The 22,133-nt window shown below is 39.0% G+C and overlaps 1 protein-coding gene across 4 annotated transcripts in view; it reads right to left on the reverse strand.

The window, feature by feature from the left end:
- ssh2a (slingshot protein phosphatase 2a) overlaps positions 1–22,133 on the reverse strand; it is a 178,571-nt gene that overhangs the window by 26,662 nt on the left and 129,776 nt on the right. For 2 of the 4 annotated variants that reach the window (XM_041198101.1, XM_041198098.1), the window contains 4 exons: positions 18,495–18,613; positions 7,577–7,642; positions 5,807–5,872; positions 4,420–4,614 (listed from right to left, as the gene is read on the reverse strand). In XM_041198101.1, coding sequence (XP_041054035.1) covers positions 4,420–4,614; positions 5,807–5,872; positions 7,577–7,642; positions 18,495–18,613 — 446 coding nt within the window. Of the gene's footprint in view, positions 1–4,419; positions 4,615–5,806; positions 5,873–7,576; positions 7,646–18,494; positions 18,614–22,133 lie in introns of all 4 variants that reach the window. The other 2 variants (XM_041198100.1, XM_041198097.1) reach the window with 1 other exon arrangement.

Here is a 22,133-nt window from a genome sequence, read left to right on the forward strand (position 1 = left end):
GACAGGTTTGACCTATGTCATTTTCCAATTTTTCCACCATTTTACCACTGAATCATTCATTGAGCACTAGTTTTAATTGGATATCTCTCTTATAATCATAGTACTGAACTTGAATACTGATGAAAAAAGACATTTTGTCAAAGCATTTTGTCTTGCACTCATCAGGACAAATCGCAAGAATACCAATGTCAGGGGAAACAACAACTTTATACTGTATGAGAAGAGAGTGCTGATTGGTTGGCAAGTGGACTCCGATTGGTACAGGCATGCTAGTGTGACACTAGATAGGTAGGCAGTACCTTCCAAAGACTGGCAGATTGTATCAAACAGCATGTCCCTTCCGCTGTTCACAATGGGCAAGGTAAAGACCATATCCAACCAGCCTGTGCTTGCAAACTTAAAACAGTGTCCAACATTAGATGTGATTCCTTGATTGGGCAACATTTGCTAACTAATCCTCAGCATGCTAACAATTATGCTGACAACCAATTAAAAAAAAATCAGCCGGGCTCGCAATGTGGTGCATTTGCATGTACTGGAAGCTACATATATTAATACACAAGGCCCTGTTCTCTGCAGACGGAAAGAACAGGTACACACATTGCGCCTGTTTCAGCTAAACAAGAGTGATAGCCATTCGCTAGTTCATTCCTCAGGGCAATGCCTTGACCAGAGTCAAGCTGAGTTAAAATTTCAAACAATGCTTGACAAGTACCTGTCAGTCACCATTAACTGATGCATTCTGCATGGCAATGTCTTTACCAATCAGAGTGCACTTGCCAACCAATCAGCACTCTCTTCTCATGCAGTATTAAGTTGTTGCTTCCTTTGACATTGGTATTCTTGTGAATTTCCTGATGAGTGCAAGACGAAAACCTTCAACAGGATATCTGTTTTAAACTGCCCATATTTACGGTTGTCAACTGTGATTAAATGTATTCCCACATGACTTGCCTCCACACTCCAGCTATTAGTCAGCCAGCACATCCATCCTTGCGATGCACTGTCTTCCCTTGCCAATTCGAAAGCAAAAAGACTTCATTACCCAATTGAATGATGCTTGACTAACAGCATTTTACCCCCATCTTCAATAATTTTATATCTGGTAAAGAGAAATGTTCAAAGAAAATGACAAAATTAATGTCCCAATTATTTTTCTTCAGGGCTGCACATAGCAGTGTCGTGGAGATGGGCCTTCAATTCCTGGAGTCTCCAGGCCAATCCAGGAGGGTTGGCAACCCTACCCATATTCCCAACTATCGATGTCACATCTGTTCACCTTCCATAGAAAGGTTGTACCATCAGCTTCCTAATAAGGAAGCAGCTAGATGGTGTCTGCATGTCATGCTATCTGCAGTGCCCAAATTCTTATCACGGTTAGTAAAAATAGTATTCCTAATCAGCAAAGACTGTCACAGCTGAGAGCCTATTTTCTGGACCATTAATATCAGAATGGTCAGCTGCAAGACATGAAAGTTTTTGATTATTAAAAATGACCTGATAAAACAATATGTTGAAGCAAAAATTAATGCATCTAAAATAAATGGAGAAGAAAAAAAACTTCAACTAGCAATGTTTTGTCTTCTTCCCAGCTATTTAGTTTAGGTTTACTAAAATTACTTTAATAGCCATTTTGTAAAATATTAACAAGCCTAACAGAAAAAATTAAGACACAGATGCTTAACGGATATTGGTGGTATCACATGGCTGTATTTTATTTCTATTTGGTCAGATTGCTGTACAAGGTGTCGGTGGACACGTAGGCGAAGGACAGGACATTTTTTTTGGATATACAGTGGGAAGCAGTTTTTACTTTTAAAACTAAATGGCCAATGCCTATTATAGAATTCTTTTCCTTCCAGGATTTCCCCCAGACGCATTGTATGTTGGCCTGGTGCGTCGAATGGGAATGCTACTAGGAAACCAAAGCAAGCACAACTTGTAGTTTAAAGTAGCAGATGACGAATTCAAAACAATTGGTTGAGCTTGCACTGTTATGATCCTGGACCTGACACCTCCAGGTTTTTGGTACGATCCGATTAGGGGCTAACAGCTTTTTGTTTAGACTAGACAAAGTTCAAGATCCAAGACACTTGCTAAGAGAATAAAGCCACAAGATTCCATGGGTTTTGAACAAACAGAAATCAACTTTACTATACAAGGTCAGAAAGATAAAATAGTTTGCAATATTTATCTTATACTCAAAAATATTCAGGGTTAAAATGAAGTGCGTGTGAATTAAGAGGCAAACTGTGGTCAAACACTACACCATAAATGACAGATGCGACCAAGACAGATTCCATGAATTTCTCAACAACCCACCAGAGATCAGTAAACACTGAGTCAATCAATCTCGTTGAAATTCCGTCTCTCTCACGAGGGATTCCAGTCTTCACCTTTTGACAATCTCGCCTTGGAATGCTCTCCAAATGTCACTCCAACTTGTATGGCCTCAGTGATGGCTCAGCTCGCAGGGTATCAACCTTGTCTCCCGAGACTCCGTTCTCCTGGATTCCCAAGTCTCCATTCCAGAACCAACTCTCAAGCACAACAGTTCCTTGGCCACACAAAGCAGAACATCACTGCTCCAAAGGGTTACCTTTGCCCCAACATCCAAAGCATGGAGTCACCAACCTTCTGCTGCCTTTACGTTCAGTGCTTCTCCCAAGACCCCATTATTTAAAAAAGCCCTTTTTCTGCTTGAAGCCTTTCTCTTCTTAACTGGGATTCTTCTATGGGACTTCTCTCTGTCCCTCCGATGGTTCCTCTCCACTGTCTCGGGGCCACACCGGCTCCCATGATTGAATTCTCACGCTGTTATTCCACGCAGGTGCATTGCTGTCAGGATGGCCAAGCCCTTTAGCCGCAGGAGAAATCCAGAATTGGGCAGGCGCAGCTAGACACACTGCCACACAATGCACATGTGCTGAAACTCATGGCCTGCTGGGGGTTTTAGTCCTCAGCTTCCATGCAGGAACACCTCCCACCCTAGCCCACAAGAAAGCCAGGTCAGCTTCATGACTGCATCCATTGGTAACTGGCCAATGATTACTTCTGCATTCCAGAATTAGTTACGGGGGAGAAAAATCTGCTACAAATCAAACACTGAAAATGCTGGAAATGGACAGCATATTCATCAACATCTGAAACAGAAAGCTAAGTAAACTGGCTTCTGATGGTGCCTTATGCCTGTATAACAACCACTGTATTTCAACATGATTCATGATATGTGCACTTTGTGATGTTTTGAACAGTCAAGATATATGGCTTTAGAAAAGAAATTTTTTTTAAGCAACGCTCGATTTTAAAAATAGCCATTTTTGTAGAAGCTTCTCCCCTTGCACTCATCAGGACAATTCATAAGTCAGTGTCAGGGGAAACAACATATTTACACTGTATGAGAAGAGTGCACTGATTGGTTGGCAAGTAGAGTCTGATTAATAGAGGTGTTGCTATGGAGAATGCACCAGTGGATGGTGACCGACAGTTAACTGTCAAGCATTATTTGAAAGTTAAACCAGGCAGTTGGACTCTGATTGGTCAAGACATTGCCCCGGGGAATGAACCAGCAAATGGCGTAATTTGTACACGTTCTGTCTGAAAAGAACAAGGCCCTGTGTATTAATATATATAGCTTCCAGTACATGCAAATCCATCACACTGCGAACCCAACTGACAATCTTAAACTGCCAGTTGCAGTGCTAATTTTTCCTATGTAGTTCTAAATGTACCCATATTTTGTCTAAATATTTGCAAGTAATGCAATAATTGCAAATAAAAATGTAATTGGTTTGACTTTGGGAAGACAAATAATATGCCTCATGTATTCAAAAAAAATTGTACAAAATAGTTTCTGTTATCATATTTCATTCTTCCCTTTTATCTCAATGAAAATACATAATGATTGTAGCCCCCTCATGGTACATTCCAGTTCAAAATAAACTCCATAAGTAATCTGCATGGACTAAAATTGAAATTTAATAAACAAATCATTTTCAGTCTCATCAGTGCTAAAGATTTCTCCTTTTGATGATAGAATTTTCAGGATAGAATTGCACCGATATAAATGTCTAAATGTGAAAATCAAACTTCCTCTCTACTGGAGCAATTAAGTGATAATAGAAATGATGTTGATTCAAATTCTTTAATATGGGCTGCCTCAATTGACGTTGACGTTGACAGCACTGAATGAGGCAAGAGATTCACTGTGCTGGTTTTGGCTGGAAAAATCCAAAACTAAATCCACTGCCATGTTCTAGGAATAAGTAACAGGATTGGCCACTTAGCCCCTGAAGCTTGTTCTATCATTCGGTGGGGTCACGTTTCAATGTCAAGTAGATGTTAACTTATCCCCATAACACAAAGGTTTTTTACAGGATGCTGCAGCCTCAAAAAATAGAGTAATAGGAAAATACATACACATCAGTAAAGAGGACAGGTGAATCAGAGCGATGAGACTGCACATCCTGCATAGCATTCCACTCATTAATGAAGGCCTGGTTAGAATTGATGCGGCTCTCATAATAACTAATCCACGTTAGGTACAGACTCCCAGGGTAGTAGTTGTGTGTCCTGGCAATCTCACAGGCTTTGTGTAAACTCTGCAAAGCTGACCTGAAAATAAAAGTAATTCTCACAATTGGTGTCACAGATCAAGAGTTCTTCTAAAGGCTATTCTGTTTTTAGGAAATTAGGCTTTTTTTGACAGCAAGGATAACGACTCATTTGGCTATACGTCTACCAAAACAAGTACACCAAGTCCCATTTTAAGTTGCCCAGTTTTAAATCATTCCACTGAATAAAATAGGGCTGGTAAGCACACATAGCACTGGGATTTCTGTTTCAGTGCCATTTCACACAGTAGAGTCGGTGGCCAGATTGGTGACATTTTGGAGCTGCTCACCAACCCTCCCGCTCACTGATCCTCCCATTCACTGCATCTCTCCCGTTCATCGACCTCATCCTACTCCCAGCTTCCTTCCCGACCCTCCCACTATAGCTCCTCTTGCTCGCTTCCTCCCTCTTGTGGCCGCTTTCCGAAGCCCTAGCTCACAGCCAAGGTTCAGGAGAGGGAAACAGCTAGCGAGAGGGAACAGAAAGGCTGGCAAGCAGATGGTAAGTAGAAAGAGTACATTTTAAAATTTATTTTAGAAGTTATTTACAAATATAGGAATATACAGTATTTCAACCTGTAGGTTATATTGGCATTTTTTTTTTTTAAACGCAATTAGTTCCACAGAAGCCAACTACAGCTTTTACGTTGATTGTAATGGGAAAATTTGATTCAATTAACATTGTTCCATTTAAAGTTGCACGTTTCAGGAACGCAACTATAATGCTGAACGAGGAATTACTGCACACTTACATCATGTTAGAATGAATACTGCACTTTTACATTTGCTTCTGATGCCAGATGAAAAACACACTTAGGAAACATGAAGTTTCTGGATGCAACATTGAAGAAAAATGCACAATGGGCTATAACTGTTTCAAACCAGTCAGAACATAGCTAAAATTCACAAACAATATGAACTTCTGGTCTTCACTTGCTTATGGGATTTTTTCAACCAAACTATCAGAGTTTGCTAGCTTTTGCTGTGCTTATCTTCTTCACAATATCTCTTTCTGTAGTCACACAAAATTATGCAACTGTTTTAATACCATTTGCATGTTATTTGAAAACAAGGTCATCTTTTAGCTGAAACAGGAATGGGGCTTTAAACTTCATTAATAAACTGGCGCTGGAGAAAACCTGCAAATAAGTAACAAAGAAACCTGCAAATAGTAATGTTCAGGAATTTCTTACCACATTGCTTGTACAGAAACAGGCTTGAAGATGTGAATTCTGTTCACTGTTGATACGCTGAATCCTCTTGAGAAGGAAAGAAAAGCAGAGAAAAAAAAAACATTTGAAGTTGCTATCAGCAATGCTTACAGAAATAAACAGTGCGGTGGCACTGGGCACCACAATATGCAGGAAGCTCTGGAATGCAATCATGAGGAAAATTCAAGAGGGCTGGGCACTTCTGTAGTGGATAATAATCAAGAAAGTTACCCTGAGTTACAAATTTAGATAGAAATTTAAAGGAGAGAAAGCAAGAGAAGAAAAAAAGTGAGAGGGTGAGAGAAAGAACACAAAAAGAGCAGAGGGGGAAATAATGAAATGGATTTTGGGGAAAACCACACGCATAGAATGCTTTTTAAAAAACTTCATAAAATGACCATTTATATTTACCATGACTACATAGCAGATGACTTTCATTTATCTGGTGTACACAAGGAGGTAAAACGACTGATTAAACGTCAGGGTAGCAGAACAAAAATGTTAGAACAAAGCAGTTAAGTTGTTTATTGTTGAAAATGGTCCTGATAAATTCTGTTGGCAGCAATTATGTCATAAACGCAATATGGCAATGTGACAGTTCTTGCATTGTTATGGACAATGGGCTTCCGTTGATGGAAGATTACGAAGTGAATGCTGGTCACATGATACAGTTCCTGAACTACTACTGGTCAGTTAACGACACAATCACAGAGCTCACAACACAGAAGCAGGCCATTTGGCCAAACTGATCTATGCTAGTGTTTATGCTCCAGATAAGTCTCCTCCCATCCCTCTTCCTTTAACTCTATCATCATTTGCTTCCATTCATTTCTTTTATGTACTTATCTAGCTTGCCCTTAAACGTATCTATGGTATTCGGCTCAATGCTAACTGTGGTAGCAAGTTCTGCATTCTTACGAAAGCTTTGAATAAAGAAGTTTCTCTTTAATTCCCCATTAAATACTATATTTATCAGCCCTAGTTTTTGTCTTTCTGCATGAAGTGGAAGCATCTCTGTATCTATTTTATCATATACTCCTTCAGAAGTTTAAAATTGCCCCTCAGTCTTCTCTTTTCTGCAGAAGAGTCCAAGCTTGGTTGACCTTTCCAGAAAAGGATATCCTCCTCTGGCCTGGTATCATCCTTATGAATCATTTTTTGAATCTTCCCCCGTTTCTCTGCATCCTTTTTGTAATATGGAGACCAGAAATGTGCACAGTATCTCCAAGTGTGCTCTGACCAAGAGTGTTTATTAACTAAATATTATTGGTAGAAAATATACTGAATCAATAAGACTTCAAGAAAGTTAATTCTGTAAATAATTGAAACTTGAGCATAAAGCTAGTAATGACCACTTATTTCAACTGTGGTAAAAGTAAATTCCCCTCACCCCCAATGGTGGTTTTATTTCTAAGAATTCCACTGCTCTAGAGAGAGAGCCTGGGCAGTTATACAAGGAGGCTGTGACAGAGGAGGGCGGTGATTAAAAACAAAGGAGCTAAAACCAAGTCTGTCCTCATCCAAAATCCACTTAAGCAAACTTCAATCAAGGGTGGTTGGTTGGGCAGAAATCCAGGCTGATTTTTCTTGTCAATTTTTCTTAGGTTCCTTTAATACCAGCAATAACAAATGCTTTTCCTTTGTGTTGTCTTGAAGGCAGTAGCTTGGAACAATTTTACTACTTGGCACGTAGTACTGAATTCCCAAGGTTTTATTATTTGAGATTAAATGTTAGGTACCTAGTGTACTTACCCATCGCCATCCAAATGGATCAATGTGTCACTCCATAATGGAAGAACCAGGCCCATTGTGCAAGTACTGCTGCAAAGATAATGTAATCTAAAATTAGTATTGTTTTGTATACTTTGTTGCACAGTGTTTTATACAGATGTTTTCAGCATAAACCATTACAGAGAAGGCATAATCAATATAAATCATTCAACTACATATAAATTGGAACTGGAGTAGACCACTTGGACCTATAAGCCTGAAGTACAGTCTGTACTCAGTTTATGTACACTTGGAAAAAAAAATGAAAAATGTATTTTAACTTACAAGTATTAAACAGTCTTTCTTGCGAAAAAAAAGCAATAAATTTGGTAATGGGCTGAAACATCTTGCACAGTGTTAGTCACAATAAGTGATTGTCGCAGAAGAATGAGTCCAAAGCTAGTCTTTTACCTCAAGCTGCTTTATTCTCAAGGCAGCTCATGAGTGCAGCAGACTCTTCAAATCCCTTCCACATTGGAGTGTTACAGCTGTACCCATTTAAGGGGAACCAATGCCCATCACCTGTCTTAACAAGCAGTTGTCTGAACAATGTAATTGCCAGTCAACAAGATGATTGTTATTGGACCTTGACAATGTAATTACTGATACATTGACACATGGTACATGTTCTCCTCTTTCCCCATCCCGAATCATCTTCCTTCTCCTCCCTCGCCCTCCTCCCAAGCAGATATAGATTTTGCTTAAGTTGAGGAGGGAGGAACAGATTTGAAGCTCTGAATTGAAAAGTTCTTTATTGTGTTTTTCTCAAATCCTCTGTTCTTTCCCTCCCATTCTTTCTAAACACCTCAGTATATATGAAAAGGATAAATCAACATTGGTTATTCATCTTCAATAAAGCAAAAAGGTTCATTAAGACCCAGAGTCAGTTATCAGGTTTGCTGCATTCTTAATAATACAGCTGACCCACAGCTGATAAGTAGGATTAAGTTATACAACGTGCAGTTTTTTTCCCCCCAAACACTTTGGTTGCAATACCAAATCATGTTCCTCATCTTCAAGAACATTCAACCATGTATATAGCTAAAATCAGCCTGAAGTTTGAAGTATGCAGATGTGGCAATCTCTGACCCTCTAAATATATTACGGGAATACCAAGTTCCTGACTTGAGCATACAATTGCCATTCGTCACTGGATCAAAAATCTAGAAATTAATTACCTAATGTGGGAACACTTCACAGGAACTGCAGCAATTAAAAGGGTGGTGGTTTACCATCATCTCTTAGGGCAACTAAGGACAAATAATAAATGTGCCCTAGCCAGCATCACCCACATCTGTGAACATATTAAGGATTTTAAAAAGTATATAGGTTTCAGTTTTTATTTTTTTTAAGGACTACTGTATCTGTTTACTTTTGATTCTTGTGGTTTTTAATGAATTATCCACACTCTTGCCAGTTTTACTTCTGTTAAAGCAACAAGCATATAGCCAAAGTTAAGCTGGGGGCTTTACACGCAGCAAAATAATTCCTGTGAGCCGCACTGAAGTTACATAAATGGGTATGAACTTTGGTCTGCAAAAATCATGGCAGTACATAACATTCAAGGCTATGGGCCAAGCGCTGGTAAATGGGGTTAGGTAGGTAGCTCAGGTGTTTCTCACGTGTCAGTGCAGACTCGATGGGCCGAAGGGCCTCTTCTACATTGTGTGATTTTGTGATACGTCAAACTCAAGTCTTCAGACTCATCCTGGATTCCTGAGTGTTTCATTTCAGCAAAAAAAACCACTGAGGACAGATAATTTGTCGGGCTCAGGAAATAATATATAGAAGTACAGTAGAAAAAACACGGATCAGATTCAGCCAACCCTCATCATCCCAGTAGTATCAATACTAGTGGCAGCAGCAGACATATTTTGTGGCAGAAACACAACTAATGATGAGAACTATGAGCTTGGTACCTGACTGTCACAGTGGTATGGTTGGATCCTCAAATATATATTTTTAAATCTTCAAGGTGAAATCAATTATACACAAGGTTAAATATTTGTCTTGCAGAATGAGCACAGTTGGTGAGCTTAAGCATGTAAAAAAATAATTTAAGGCAGGCAAACAATATTGCTGTTCCTTCACTGTCACTGGTTCAAAATCCTGGAACTTGCTTCCTAACAGCACTGTGCATGTTTCTACAACACATGGACTGCAGCGGTGCAAGACGACAGCACGCCACTGTAAGGAACATATCTTTTTATTTCTGTTGGACTGTGGATTAGAATTACAATGGCTGCAGGATGAAAGACATGTCCACTGTATATATATCTCATCCTGTTCCAATGTTGCAGTCCTGGAACAGAGCATGCCATGAAAGACAGGATGGTGCCAGAAAAGAGTCCTGGACCAACGGAGCTGCCTGACAATAGCATTTTAATTGGCTCCTGACCAGGAGACCAGGGTTTTGTGTGGCAAAAGTGCAGCAGAAAGCTCCTGGCCTGCAAAGAGAAAACATCTAAAATCTCTCTTCCTCATATCTCTAACCTACTCTCTATCTGAGGAAACCCCTGTAAAGAGGAAAAGGAGAAAACCACTGTTGAAGACATTGAAAAGCAAGTTCTCAACCAGTGAACTAAATACTGAAAGCGCTGGAAGACCACCTCGCATCATCAACAAGAATTCAAAGAAATTTGGAAGATTTCGATCAAAATCAACCCATTGAATCCTGTACTCAGAATTGGTGCGAGTGAAGTTTTATCCCACCCTTAAAATTCATGTTTTGTATGTCTTGTGTGTGTCTTTGTGTGTCTATGGATTTAAGAAGGGGGTAGAGTTTAAGTTATAGCGTTCGAAGTTAGCAGTTCATATTTCTTTCTTTTGTGAATAAAGACAATTTGTTCAATAAACAGTTATTTACTTATTAAGGTTACAAACCTGGTGCTCATACTCTATTAACTTAAATTAAACAGTTAGGTAGAATTGGGGCAATCTGGTGGTTTGGTCAAACTTTTCACATTTGTCATGGCTCGGGGAACGGCGGGGCTTGATATTAGTCTGCTATCCAAGTCGTGACAAAGTTTGGGGGCTCGGGTCCGGGATATTTTGGAACAAAGGGCAACGATGTTTTGGGTGTAGATTTAGCAAGTAATAAAAGCTGAAAGGGAACACCAGGTTTGTACTATCAAAAATAAGATAGCACTGGAAACTGCTAAAGTTTTCCTGCAAGTGGAAGAGATGTCCCTGATGATTTTACAAGGGTTCCCAAAAGCCAGGTTAATTGAATTAGCAAGTAAATTAAGAGTAGGATTACCTGCCAAAGCTAGGAAGGCAGAGATAATAGAAGAGATGGCACAGCATTTGAAATTGGAAGGAATACCTGAAACACCAAATTCTCCAAGGTGCGGTTCATTGGAAATGGGATCAAATTCAGTTGCAAATAAAAAAATTGGAACTAGAGGCATAGAAAAGGAAAAAAAAAAGAGCATTTCTAAGGGAACACGCAGAAAGGCAGGAGAGAGAAAGAAAACAAGAAAGGGAATTAGAAATAGTGAGGTTAGAAAAGGGGGAAAAGAGAAAAAGAGACAGAGAATTCCAGCTTAGAATGCTGGCAGTTAAAAAATGAGACACCAGTAAATGAGCCAGGACTTATTTCCAGATCAGAGCCCAGTGAGATGATGTTTAAATTTGTGCAGGCTCTTCCGAAGTTTGAGGAAAAGGTGATGAAGCATTCTTTATTTCATTTGAGAAGATAGCTAAACAGATGAACTGGGCATTATGCATGCAGAGAAAATTGACAGATAGACCGAAGGAAATTTATGCTTCACTGACAGAGGAGGTTTCTAGAGATTATGATGTTGTGAAAAAGGCCATGTTGAGTGCATATGAGTTGGTCCCTGAAGCATACAGACAAAAGTTTTGAAATTTAAGGAAACAGTCTGGGCAAACTTACATTGAATTTAAAAGGATTAAGCAAAATAGTTTTGACAGATGGATACGAGCACTAGGAGTTGAAACTAACTATGAAGTTCTCAGAGACACCATTCTCTTGGAAGAATTTAAAAACTCCCTACCTTCTGTGACAAGAACCCATGTTGAAGTCCAAAGGGTTGCAACTGCTAGACAGGCAGCAGTAATGGCTGACGATTATGAGCTGATCCATAAAACTAAACCTTTTTCCATCATCCCCATAAATTTGAAAATAATAGAAAGTGGGAGAGTGAAAGGAAGGCAAGTAGCCAGGCTAAAGAATGGATAGCTGGGAATACCTTGAGATCTCCTCCCCAGATCAGGAAGGAAGGTACTGAGGGTGGAGGTGAAATTCGAAGGCCTAAATGTTTCCACTGTAATAAAGTGGGCCACATTCAATCAGAATGCTGGAAGTTGTGAGGGAAGCCCACGGGACTTATTGGAGTTCGTAAGAGTAAATCCGAAAAGGGAACTCAAAAACAAAATACCACAGATCAAATTGTAGCTTCAACTACAAGGGTCTGGAGGTAACCACTGCTGTGAATGCAGGTGAAGTGAATAAGGTAGATGAGAGGTATAAAGGGTTTTTGTCTAAAGGCAGGATAACCCCTTTTTCATCCAATGATGCAGCTAAACCCATAACTATGTTAAGGGGCACAGGAGCTACTCAAACTGTTTTGCTGGAGAAGGACGTAGTTTTCTCTCCAGAGAGCCCAATGAAAGCTAGAGTATTGGTAAACGGGATAAGTGGAGAGTATAACCTGGTTCCACTGTACAGAATGCAATTGGAATGTGATTTATTGTCTGGATCTGTGGTTGTAGGTGTGGTTAAGAAATTACCAGTGTATGGAGTTGAGTTACTCCTGGGGAATGATTTGGCAGGAGTGAAGGTTGTAGCTTCACCCATAATTACAGAAAGTCAGAGAGAGACTAAAGAGATGAAGCAGTTACAATAACAGGTTCCTGGTATTTTTCCATCGTGTCTGGTGACCAGAGCAATGGCTAAACAAAATCCACCGCCAGAGGTCAAAGTAATACCACGAGCAGATGTTAGAGTAGCCAAAACATTCTTTAAGGATGAGTATAATTCAACGTAAGTGTTTGAGGCTCAGAAAACAAATCCAGAGTTAAACAAGTTAGCACAGTCAGCTCACACTGAATCTGAGGCGGAAGGAGTTCTGGAGTGTTATTACATTAAAAACGGAGTTCAGATGAGGAAGTGGAGACACCCTCGCAGACTACAGATGAGAATGGACGGTTGTTCATCAGATAGTGGTACTGCCCAAAAACTATAAGGCGATATTGCGAGTAGCACATGAAATCCCTATGCAGGACACGTAGGAATACGGAAAACCCAAGCATAAATAAACAGACATTTTGCCTGGCCAAGGCTTCATAAGAACATAGTGCAATTTTGTAAAACGTGTCATACATGTCAGGTAGTAGGTAAACCTCAACATGTAATCAAACCAGCACCTTTAATACCCATAGCAGTTTTTGAAGAACGAGTCAGTCGGGGATTAGTAGAATGTGTAGGACCAATACCCAAAACGAAAGCAGGACATCAGTATACCCTTACAATAATGGATATGACAACTCAATTTCCAGAAGGTATTCCTTTAAGGCCAATCACATCTAAGGTGCTAGTGAAAAAGTTAACTCAGTTTTTCACTCGTTATGGCCTACCATTTGAAATAAAATCTGACTAATGTTCTAACTTTATGTCAAAAATTTTCCAGGACATAATTAGTAATTTGGGTACAAACAACTAAAGTCTACCACCTATCACCCACAGACACAGGGAACTTTAGAGAGACAGCATCAGATTCTCAAAACCATGATAAGACTTATTGCCATGAACACCCAAAGGATTGGGACAAAAGATTAGTTTTCTTACAATTTGCTACTAGAGATTCTCCAAATGAATCTACTGGATTTAGTCCATTTGAATTGATCTATGGTCATGAAATAAGAGGCCCATTAAAAGTGATTAAGGAAAAGTTCCTAAAGCAGAAAGACAAATCCTCCATGTAGGACTATAATTTCCATGTTCCTAGAAAGACTTACAGGAGCATGTAAAGTAGCACGAGAGAACTTGAAAATTTCCAAAGCCAAAATGAAAGAATGGGCAGACAAACATGCTACAACTAGAATGTTCCAAAGAGGAGATAAATATTGGTATTATTACTTTTGCAGGGTGAACCCCTGAAAGCAAGATTCATGGCCCCTATAAGATAGTTAGGGAAGTTAGTAAAGTAACTTATCTGATTGATACTCCTGAACGTAGGAAGAAGAAACGGTTATGTCACATAAACATGTTGAAGCAATATCATTATTGAAAAGATGATAAGACAGAGCAAGTGTGCCAGATGGTAGAAGTACTGGAGGATGACAGAGACAATAGGGGCAAGGTAGAAGGAGAAGTAGACAGTGCTCAAAGTGAACCTCCTACAATTCGACTAGCTAATGCGACAATACTGGGAGAGGTAGACACTGTGTTCTCTTATTTAGAGGAAGGACCAAGGGACGATCTAATAAGGTTACTGAGGGAATATAAGGGAATTTGTAGGGATACACCTGGATGTTTCACGTTAGCTAAGCATGACATGGACGTAGGAGACTCAGTACCAATAAAACAACATCATTATCGGTTGAGTCCAGAAAGACAAGCTCAGTTAGAAACGGAGGTCCAATATATGCTGGACAATCAACTGATTGAGCCTGGCCAAAGTGGCTAGAGTTCACTGGTAATATTGGTTCCTAAGCTAGATGGATCCACTAGATTTTGTATAGACTAAGGAAACTGAGTGTAGTGACAAGGACAGAATCGTACCCAATTCCTCAGTTAGAAGATTGCATTGATAGGATTGGCAGTGCCCCATTTCTTTCTAAAATTGATCTATTGAAGGGGTATTGGCAAGTGCCATTAAGGTCAAGGGCTAAAGAAATATCTGCCTTTGTTACACCAAGTGGGTTGTATCAATACAAAAACAAAAATACCTGGAAAAACTCAGCAGGTCTGGCAGCATCTGCAGAGAGGAACACAGCCATCGTTTCGAGTCCGTATGACTCCTCAACAGAATCAATGTCTAGTCGCGTGGTTTGGGTTTAAAATGCCCCAGCTAGGTTTCAGAGACTTACGAATCAAGTTGTAGCTGAAGTACCTAACTGTGTTGTTTATTTAGACGATGTTGTAATATATAGTAACACATGGGAAGAACATATAAAGCAATTAGAGGAATTATTTAAGCAATTTCAGTTGGCTGGCTTAGTCATAAACCTGGCCAAAAGCGCATTTGCAAAAGCAAGGGTAACTTACCTAGATCACATTGTCAGACAAGGGTAAGTGTTGCCAAGAACAGCAAAAGTGAATGCTCTAACAGAATTTTCCATTCTCAAAACTAAAAGAGAAATCCTGAGATTTTTGGGAATGTGTGGGTTTTATAGTAAGTTTGTGCCTAACTTCAACACAATAGCTGTACCTCTCCCCAATTTATTAAGAAAACAGGCAAAAGTGGTATGTATGGTCAGCAGCCTTTGAAAAGTTGAATGCAATCTTAATAACTGAACCGGTGTTGGCTGCCCCCGATTTTACCAAACCTTTTAAAATGGCAATTGGTGCTAGCGACGGGGGTAGGTGCAGTCCTACTACAAGATAATCAATTAGGGATAGAGAAGCCGGTGGGGTACTTTTCCAAGAAACTAAATGAATATCAGGGGAAGTGCTCTACAGTAGAAAAAGAAACTCTAGCATTGTTGCTATCTCTTCAACACTTTGAAGTTTATGTCCAACACGATAACAAAGAAACATTAATCCTACACTGACTATAATCTACTAGCGTCCATTGAAAAGTTTAAAACTTGAAATGCGGACTGCTTAGATGGAGTCTATTGTTTCAACCATTCAATGTAAAGATTGTTCACATTGCCGGTAAAGATAACGTGACCGCAGGTGCATTGCCTCAGGTGTAAAATACTAAAATAAGTTAGAGAGGTAAGAAATGCTGAAGATTGTAGAAGGTGGAGGAAGGATGAATGAAAGTAAGTCTCGTGTTTTGTTGTCCATGTGTCACATACCTTGTGATGAAATGCATTTTTTAAAATGGTGTTTCATCTCTTTTAACGGTGGAGGCATGTAAGCAACATACCTTTTGTTTCTGTTGGACTGCTGTAAAGAACATATCTTTTTATTTTCTGTTGGACTGTAGCTTAGAATTACAATGGCTGCAGGATGAAAGACATGTCCACTGGAACAGGACGAGAGATATATACAATGATGCAGTCCTGGAACAGAGTATGCCAAGAAAGGCAGGATGGTGCTGGAAAGGAGTCCTGGACCAAGGGGGTGGCCTGACAACAACATTTTAATTGGCTCCTGACCAGGTGACCAAGGCTGAGTGTGGCAACAGTGCAGCAGAAAACTCCTGGCCTGCAAAGAGAAAGTATCTAAAATCTCTTTTCCTCATATGTCTATAATCTGCTTTCTCTCTCTGAGGAAACTCTGAGGAAAAAAGGAAAAGGGGAAAACCACTGTTAGAGACATTGAAAAGCAAGTTCTCAACCAGTGAACTAAATACTAAAAGTGCTGGAAGACCACCTCGTGTCATCAACAAGAACTGAACGGAATTTGGAAGACATCAATCAAAATCAACGCATTGATTCCTGTACTCCGGAGTAATGCTATTGAACTGTTTTATCCCACCCTTAAAATCCATGTTTTGTGTGTCTTCTGTGCGTGTAAGGATTTAAGAAAGAAGTAAGGTTTAAGTTATAGTGTTCGAAGTTAGCAGTTTATATTTCTTTCTTTTACCACTAGCCAAGGACAATTTGTTGAATAAAGTTATTTATTTATTAAGTTTACAAACCTGGTGCTCCTATCCTGTTAACCTAAATTAAACAGTTAGGTAGAATTGGGCAATCTGGTGGTTTGGTCAAACTTTTCACATTTGTTGCGGCTCAGGGAACAGTGGGGCTGATATTACAGTGCACTATCCCCAGTTGAGTCGTGACACCACCACCTTCTCAAGCGCAATTAGGGATGGGCAATAAATACTGATCGAGCATTCCATGAACGAATAAAAAAAATTCAGCCAAAGCTGCAATGTGCCAAAAAAAAATGAACAAACTTATTCTGAGCAAACTCCTAACTATTATCTCTTGCATTACTGTTACACCTGAATCCACAACTTTATTTTTCCTCAGTAGTAGCTCGCCTTAACATTAGCTTCACCCAAAGGCCAGGCAGTATAAAAAGAACAGGGGTTTGGACGTGATATTTTTAAATATAGATACCTGCGGTATGCAGAAAATGTTTGAACCAGCATACTGAAAGTGTAAATGAATATGCATTTTTGCAGTTATATCGAATGATGTATAATTTAACATAACCACTTATGCAGTCCTGATTTTGGAAACCATGTTCATTCATTGTGATCATTATGCAGCATTGTTAGAGAGAGCAGTGGGGCAGGGAGCAGGGAGACAGTCAACACAAATAACTTGTGTTGGACTGCACCAAATGACCTCATGGAAAGTTTTATAAAAAGCTCCCAATGATCAGAGATTATTCTTAGGCCCTCCCCCAGCCACATGCTTAAACCATTTCTAATTGCACCCTGTAGTAGGATGGCACTCAAGAACCGCCGTCCTCAACCATGGAACTATATAAAGAGTGTGTGTTGTTTTGTTTACATAGCAACAAGCAGACATAAATCAACATAAACCTGATAGATATAATGCTAGTTATTTACTTCATCATAAGATTCAAAGTTTATTAGAGAAGTGTTGCACATTGTTACCTTGGGAAAACAGCCACAGCAGGAAGATCTTTAAAACAGTATTTTTAGCCTTATGACAGGACATCATTGATAAAAACCTCTATCTGTCCACTGACAATGAAAGCCTACAAGTATGCAAGGGACTCAAGCTGCTATCACAAGGCAAGGCATGTTATTCGAATGAGGTTACTTATGTCATGTGCGATTTTTACTTTTTTTCTCATTATTTAACATAAAGATTTCTTCTGTAGGTATCTTTTATTGGTGGTATTTTGACCTAGCTTTTTGAAGCAATATTTAGCATTTTTACAAATAAAGGTTTACTGTTCACAAAGATTCAGTGACAATAAGCCAGTTAACATCTTTAGGCTCAGACTCAAGCTGCTCCAGTTGTGTTTCTTGTATAGTATACCTAAAGGTTATTTAACTCATTACAGTAATCTCATCATAGATTGGCCCGCATCCAAGTATCTTGGCAATAGCCTTTTGGACAAATTTAATTCTATTAATTGAGAGATGCTACAATTTGAAAATAGATACATCAGAACAAAAAAAGAAACAACAAAAATGTTAAACAATTGCTGGCTAAAAAGAATGCAACATGCCCAGCAGGTGAGCAAGTCTAAATAAACTATAGAGAGGGAGGGGTGGGGAGAGGTGGACAAAGACAAACACAATGAACCATTGTGCAAGAGGGACAAAAAGAATCAACCCCAGGCCCATTTCACCATAATCCAAACTAAGTAATCAGCCAAAGTTTTAGCAGGATACTTTTAGTAATCATTGGCAATTTAAAAAAAAGAGCAAGTGTGATATCCAAATGATCCAATACTAGCTGAAATCACAATCATTACTTCCAACAGTATGTTGACTTGAAAGTATATTAAATCATGAAACAAATCATTTTATTAATAAACTCTTAATAACAAAAACATTCCCTGCATGAGTAAACTAATTTAATTAATACAAAAACAAGCATCCTGTAACAAACAAGGAGTCAGTTACAAGATAGCCACTCCAGCAGAGAGGTCACATACCTTATGGTTAATCATGTTATCTGAATCCTTCAAAGTAATTATTTTGTGTTATGTATTTCAGAACTTATCATTTCAGTCTTGTCTCTTCACTATATTAAACAGCAATAAAAGTTCCATCACCAATTATGTACATTGGTAAATGGCAACAGTCCAAATATGACGTTTTCTTACCTATCCTTGAAGAAATCCATTCCTAAAACAATACTTTCTTCTGTATCTTGTCTGCCATTGGTGGAAACTACCACCATGTACCGCGTTAGTTCCAGGTACGCACTTTCCAATCGCACAGCCTGGAATTATTTAAAAGAAAATTTTCTCAAAAAAGTTCTGACATTCCAAGTCTTGATCCAACAAAGACGACATATTAAGTCAATTATTACGTCCTCTCCCAACCTGGGGATAACTGTCAGTATTTATTTCACAGAACCAGATTGTCTAAAAACATAGCAATATTTTCAAGTCAATACCTGAATGCAAGTCAAGTGAAATGGGAATGCCTATAGTCAAATGACCATAAATACAAGCTAGTTTACAGCGATTGCCAGTTGTACAATCCATTAACTGGATTGATCGTTGTTAACATATTAAAAAACCCAACAAATTCCAGTGCAATTTCTGGTAAAACTGAACCTACATTTTTGTTCATTGACAATGATAAACAGGAATTCACACACATGGATGGCTTTGTGTACAGTCAAACATAGGAAATAGGAGCGGGGTAGGTCATACATTCCCTTGAGCCTGCTCTGCTATTTAATAAGATCTGATAAGGCTGATCTTCAATCTCACTTTCCCGCCATAACAACAAAGCTTTAAATAAATCTGCAAACACTGTTCTATAAACAGTGCAAGTATGACTGGATGGAGCTTTTGTAAACCTGGCCTGTTACAGACCACTTTTGATTTCAATTTTTGCGCTGGGACTGGAAGAACAAATATGTACAGGCAAACACAATCCTGGATTTTTTTTTTTCTTTATTCTTTCATGAGATGTGAGCATTGCCAGCAAGGCCAGCATTTGTTTAAATGCCCATCCTCAATTGCTCTTGAACTGAGTGGCTTGCTAGGTCATTTCAGAGGGCAATCAAGAGTCAACAAAATTTCTGAGAGTGTGGAGTCAAATGTAGGCCAGACCAGGTAAGGGTGGCATATTACTAAACCAGATCAGTGACAACAATCAATGATAGTTGCCATGATCAGCTGGGACTAGCTTTATATTATAGATTTTAATTCCATTTAAATTTCACCAGCTGCCATGGTGGAAAATATCCAAAAAACATGGGGATGTTTTTAAACCAACCTGCATAGCAGGTAAAATAGCCTCCAAAAACTTACCAGCCCATTCCTTCTCATCATGCTCAGTATAATCTTTCAATAAAAAAGCAAGGGTCCAAAAAAGGGTAAGTTATGCTAGGCAGAGCACTCTTTGGTTCCCACAAGGATAATCTGCAGTCCCAGTTTCCTTCCCCCCGACCTCACCTCTTCCTACCCATGAGATGTTACCAAAACTATCCCCTGCAATGTAACTGACTGCCAGCGGGTGGCCTAATCTTTGCCTATCAGCAACTGGCTAGTTGCCTCTTAGATGACTGTCTTGAGATGGCTAAGGGGATCAGGCCTGGGAATTAAGATATTCCAGGGTTCATTTGTGTACTATCTGGAAGGGGTGGGGAGGGGTGGTGAATGTGTACACACATCTGTGTACTCTGACACCCTCCATTAAAATTCTACCCACATTGCTGTCTATGGTTGAAGTACAAAAAAATGACTTGGCAACGAATTCACTTTATGAACACCTGCCACATCACAAGATTTATTGTAAAATGCACTTAGTTCTCCCAAGAGTAATTGCAAAGTAAACTTCCTAAACATCCATACAGCAACAAGTGTTATTTTTAGCTATCTATTACCAATAGCAATCTTTATACTGTGCTATGTTTAAGAGAATCAGACTAGTACATTTAAATTTATAAGAATGAATTCTTTGTGGAACTTATGTAGATGCTCAGATCATCCAACTTATTTTCACTCTCTCTTTGGTCTCGCTATAAACCATTTCTCAAGCTGAGGGAGCAAGGCAGCTGTTTAGACAATGATTCCTGACATTGCTGATCTTAAGCTGTTCGCCAAGAGATAGAAGAGATCCCTGCTTTTAATTCCCCTTAGAGCTTAAAAAAGATGTTGCACTGACATATCGCCTTTTACAACCTCAAGTGAAGTCACTGTTACAACAAAGGGAAATGCAATAGACAAGTCTGTGTTCAGCAAAAAGCCACAAACAGCAATGAGCCCAAGTGGACAAATAAACTATTTTAGTGCTATTGGTTGAGGAATAAGTATTTATCAGGACAGGGGCAGAACTGCCCTACTCTTCAAATTCTACCTTGGGTATGTTAAATGCATCCAAGAGGGACTTTGATTGAACATTACATACAAAAAGACATCTCTAACAGTGCAGTATTCATTAGGTATTGCACGGGAATGTTAGCTGAGATTATGTATCCAAATCCTAGAGTGGAGCTTGAACCCTTAACCTTCTGGCTCGAAGGCAAGAGTGCAACAACTAAAGAAAGGCTGTTACCTGAAGTTTTCCTCCTCCCCACATCATGTGGAAGTTCTCCTGCTTAATACAGAGGCCCTAAAATGTCTAGACAATGGTACATGATGGTATCAAGACAGTAGAAAATTAAATAAACTGACAGCTGATATAAAACATACACTATGATTTTATAAGAACTAAATTAAAGGCTGCACAAATATATGAGAACTATTCATTTAACATCTCAGATGAAATGGGTGAATGTTACAGTTCCCACTCCAACTAAATTCTTGGTAGCTATGCAGTCAATAGTTCACTACTTGCGCCATTAGTTTCCACGACCTTCCCTATCCTAACCACATAAATGCTTGTAACTACTATTCCTGGAAAGGGGAAGCTGTTAAAGCAGATTCACACATTTTCCCTTTACCAAAATGGTAGCCACTCGCCATGACTCTGCACATTTGCAAACAATGAATAATAATTATGCTTATACATGTATAGTTCTCACCTCACAGCTCCAGATCACCAGAAAAAGGGAATACATTTTTAGGAAAAACGACTTGTTTAATTTGGGTGCAATGTACAGGTGAGGCTTAATCTGTGTTTGAATTTTGTTAGGGAACAGAAGCTGGAAGGTTGTCTAGCTTGAAAGTGGCAGAAGAATCAACAGTGGTCCTCCACACAGTCTTGTGCCAAAGAAAGCAACCAGTAGATTAGCTTGGAAGTATTGAAAAGTAACCAGAACAAGGGACTGAGGCATCCATAGTCAAGAGATGGTAAACGAAAGCTTTACCTCTGGGAATAGCTGAAGTTAAAGATAATTCTCCAGGGGATTATGGCACACTTATAGGTGGTCCCTACAGTAAAGTAAACAACTTTAAGATTGAAGTGCCTTATAAGAGGTTTCCTGGGGGAAGTAAGAAGTAAATCTGAGCACATAACATAAGTAGCTATAAACTATACGGTTAATAATGTTCATTTTGTTTAATTCTTTTACATACTATAAAGTTTGTTTTGTTTAACAAAAAGTGAAATCTTATGGCATTGTTCTGTTGGTTAAAACGGGGTGTTCAGATATCTCTTTAAATGTTGACAGTCCTTAACTGGATCGTAATATTTCAGATCGTCATTTCAAATCTTGTGTGTTAATTAGTTGGCCATCAATCTTATTGGCACAGACATTTTCAAATAGTTCAAAATATATTATACATTATGCAAAGTTTTCTCCACCTTTCTTATACCACAGTCTCATTTAAGAATATTCCAAA

Source organism: Carcharodon carcharias, chromosome 10 (genome assembly GCF_017639515.1).
Source record: "Carcharodon carcharias isolate sCarCar2 chromosome 10, sCarCar2.pri, whole genome shotgun sequence".
Taxonomy (NCBI): Eukaryota; Metazoa; Chordata; class Chondrichthyes; order Lamniformes; family Lamnidae; genus Carcharodon; species Carcharodon carcharias.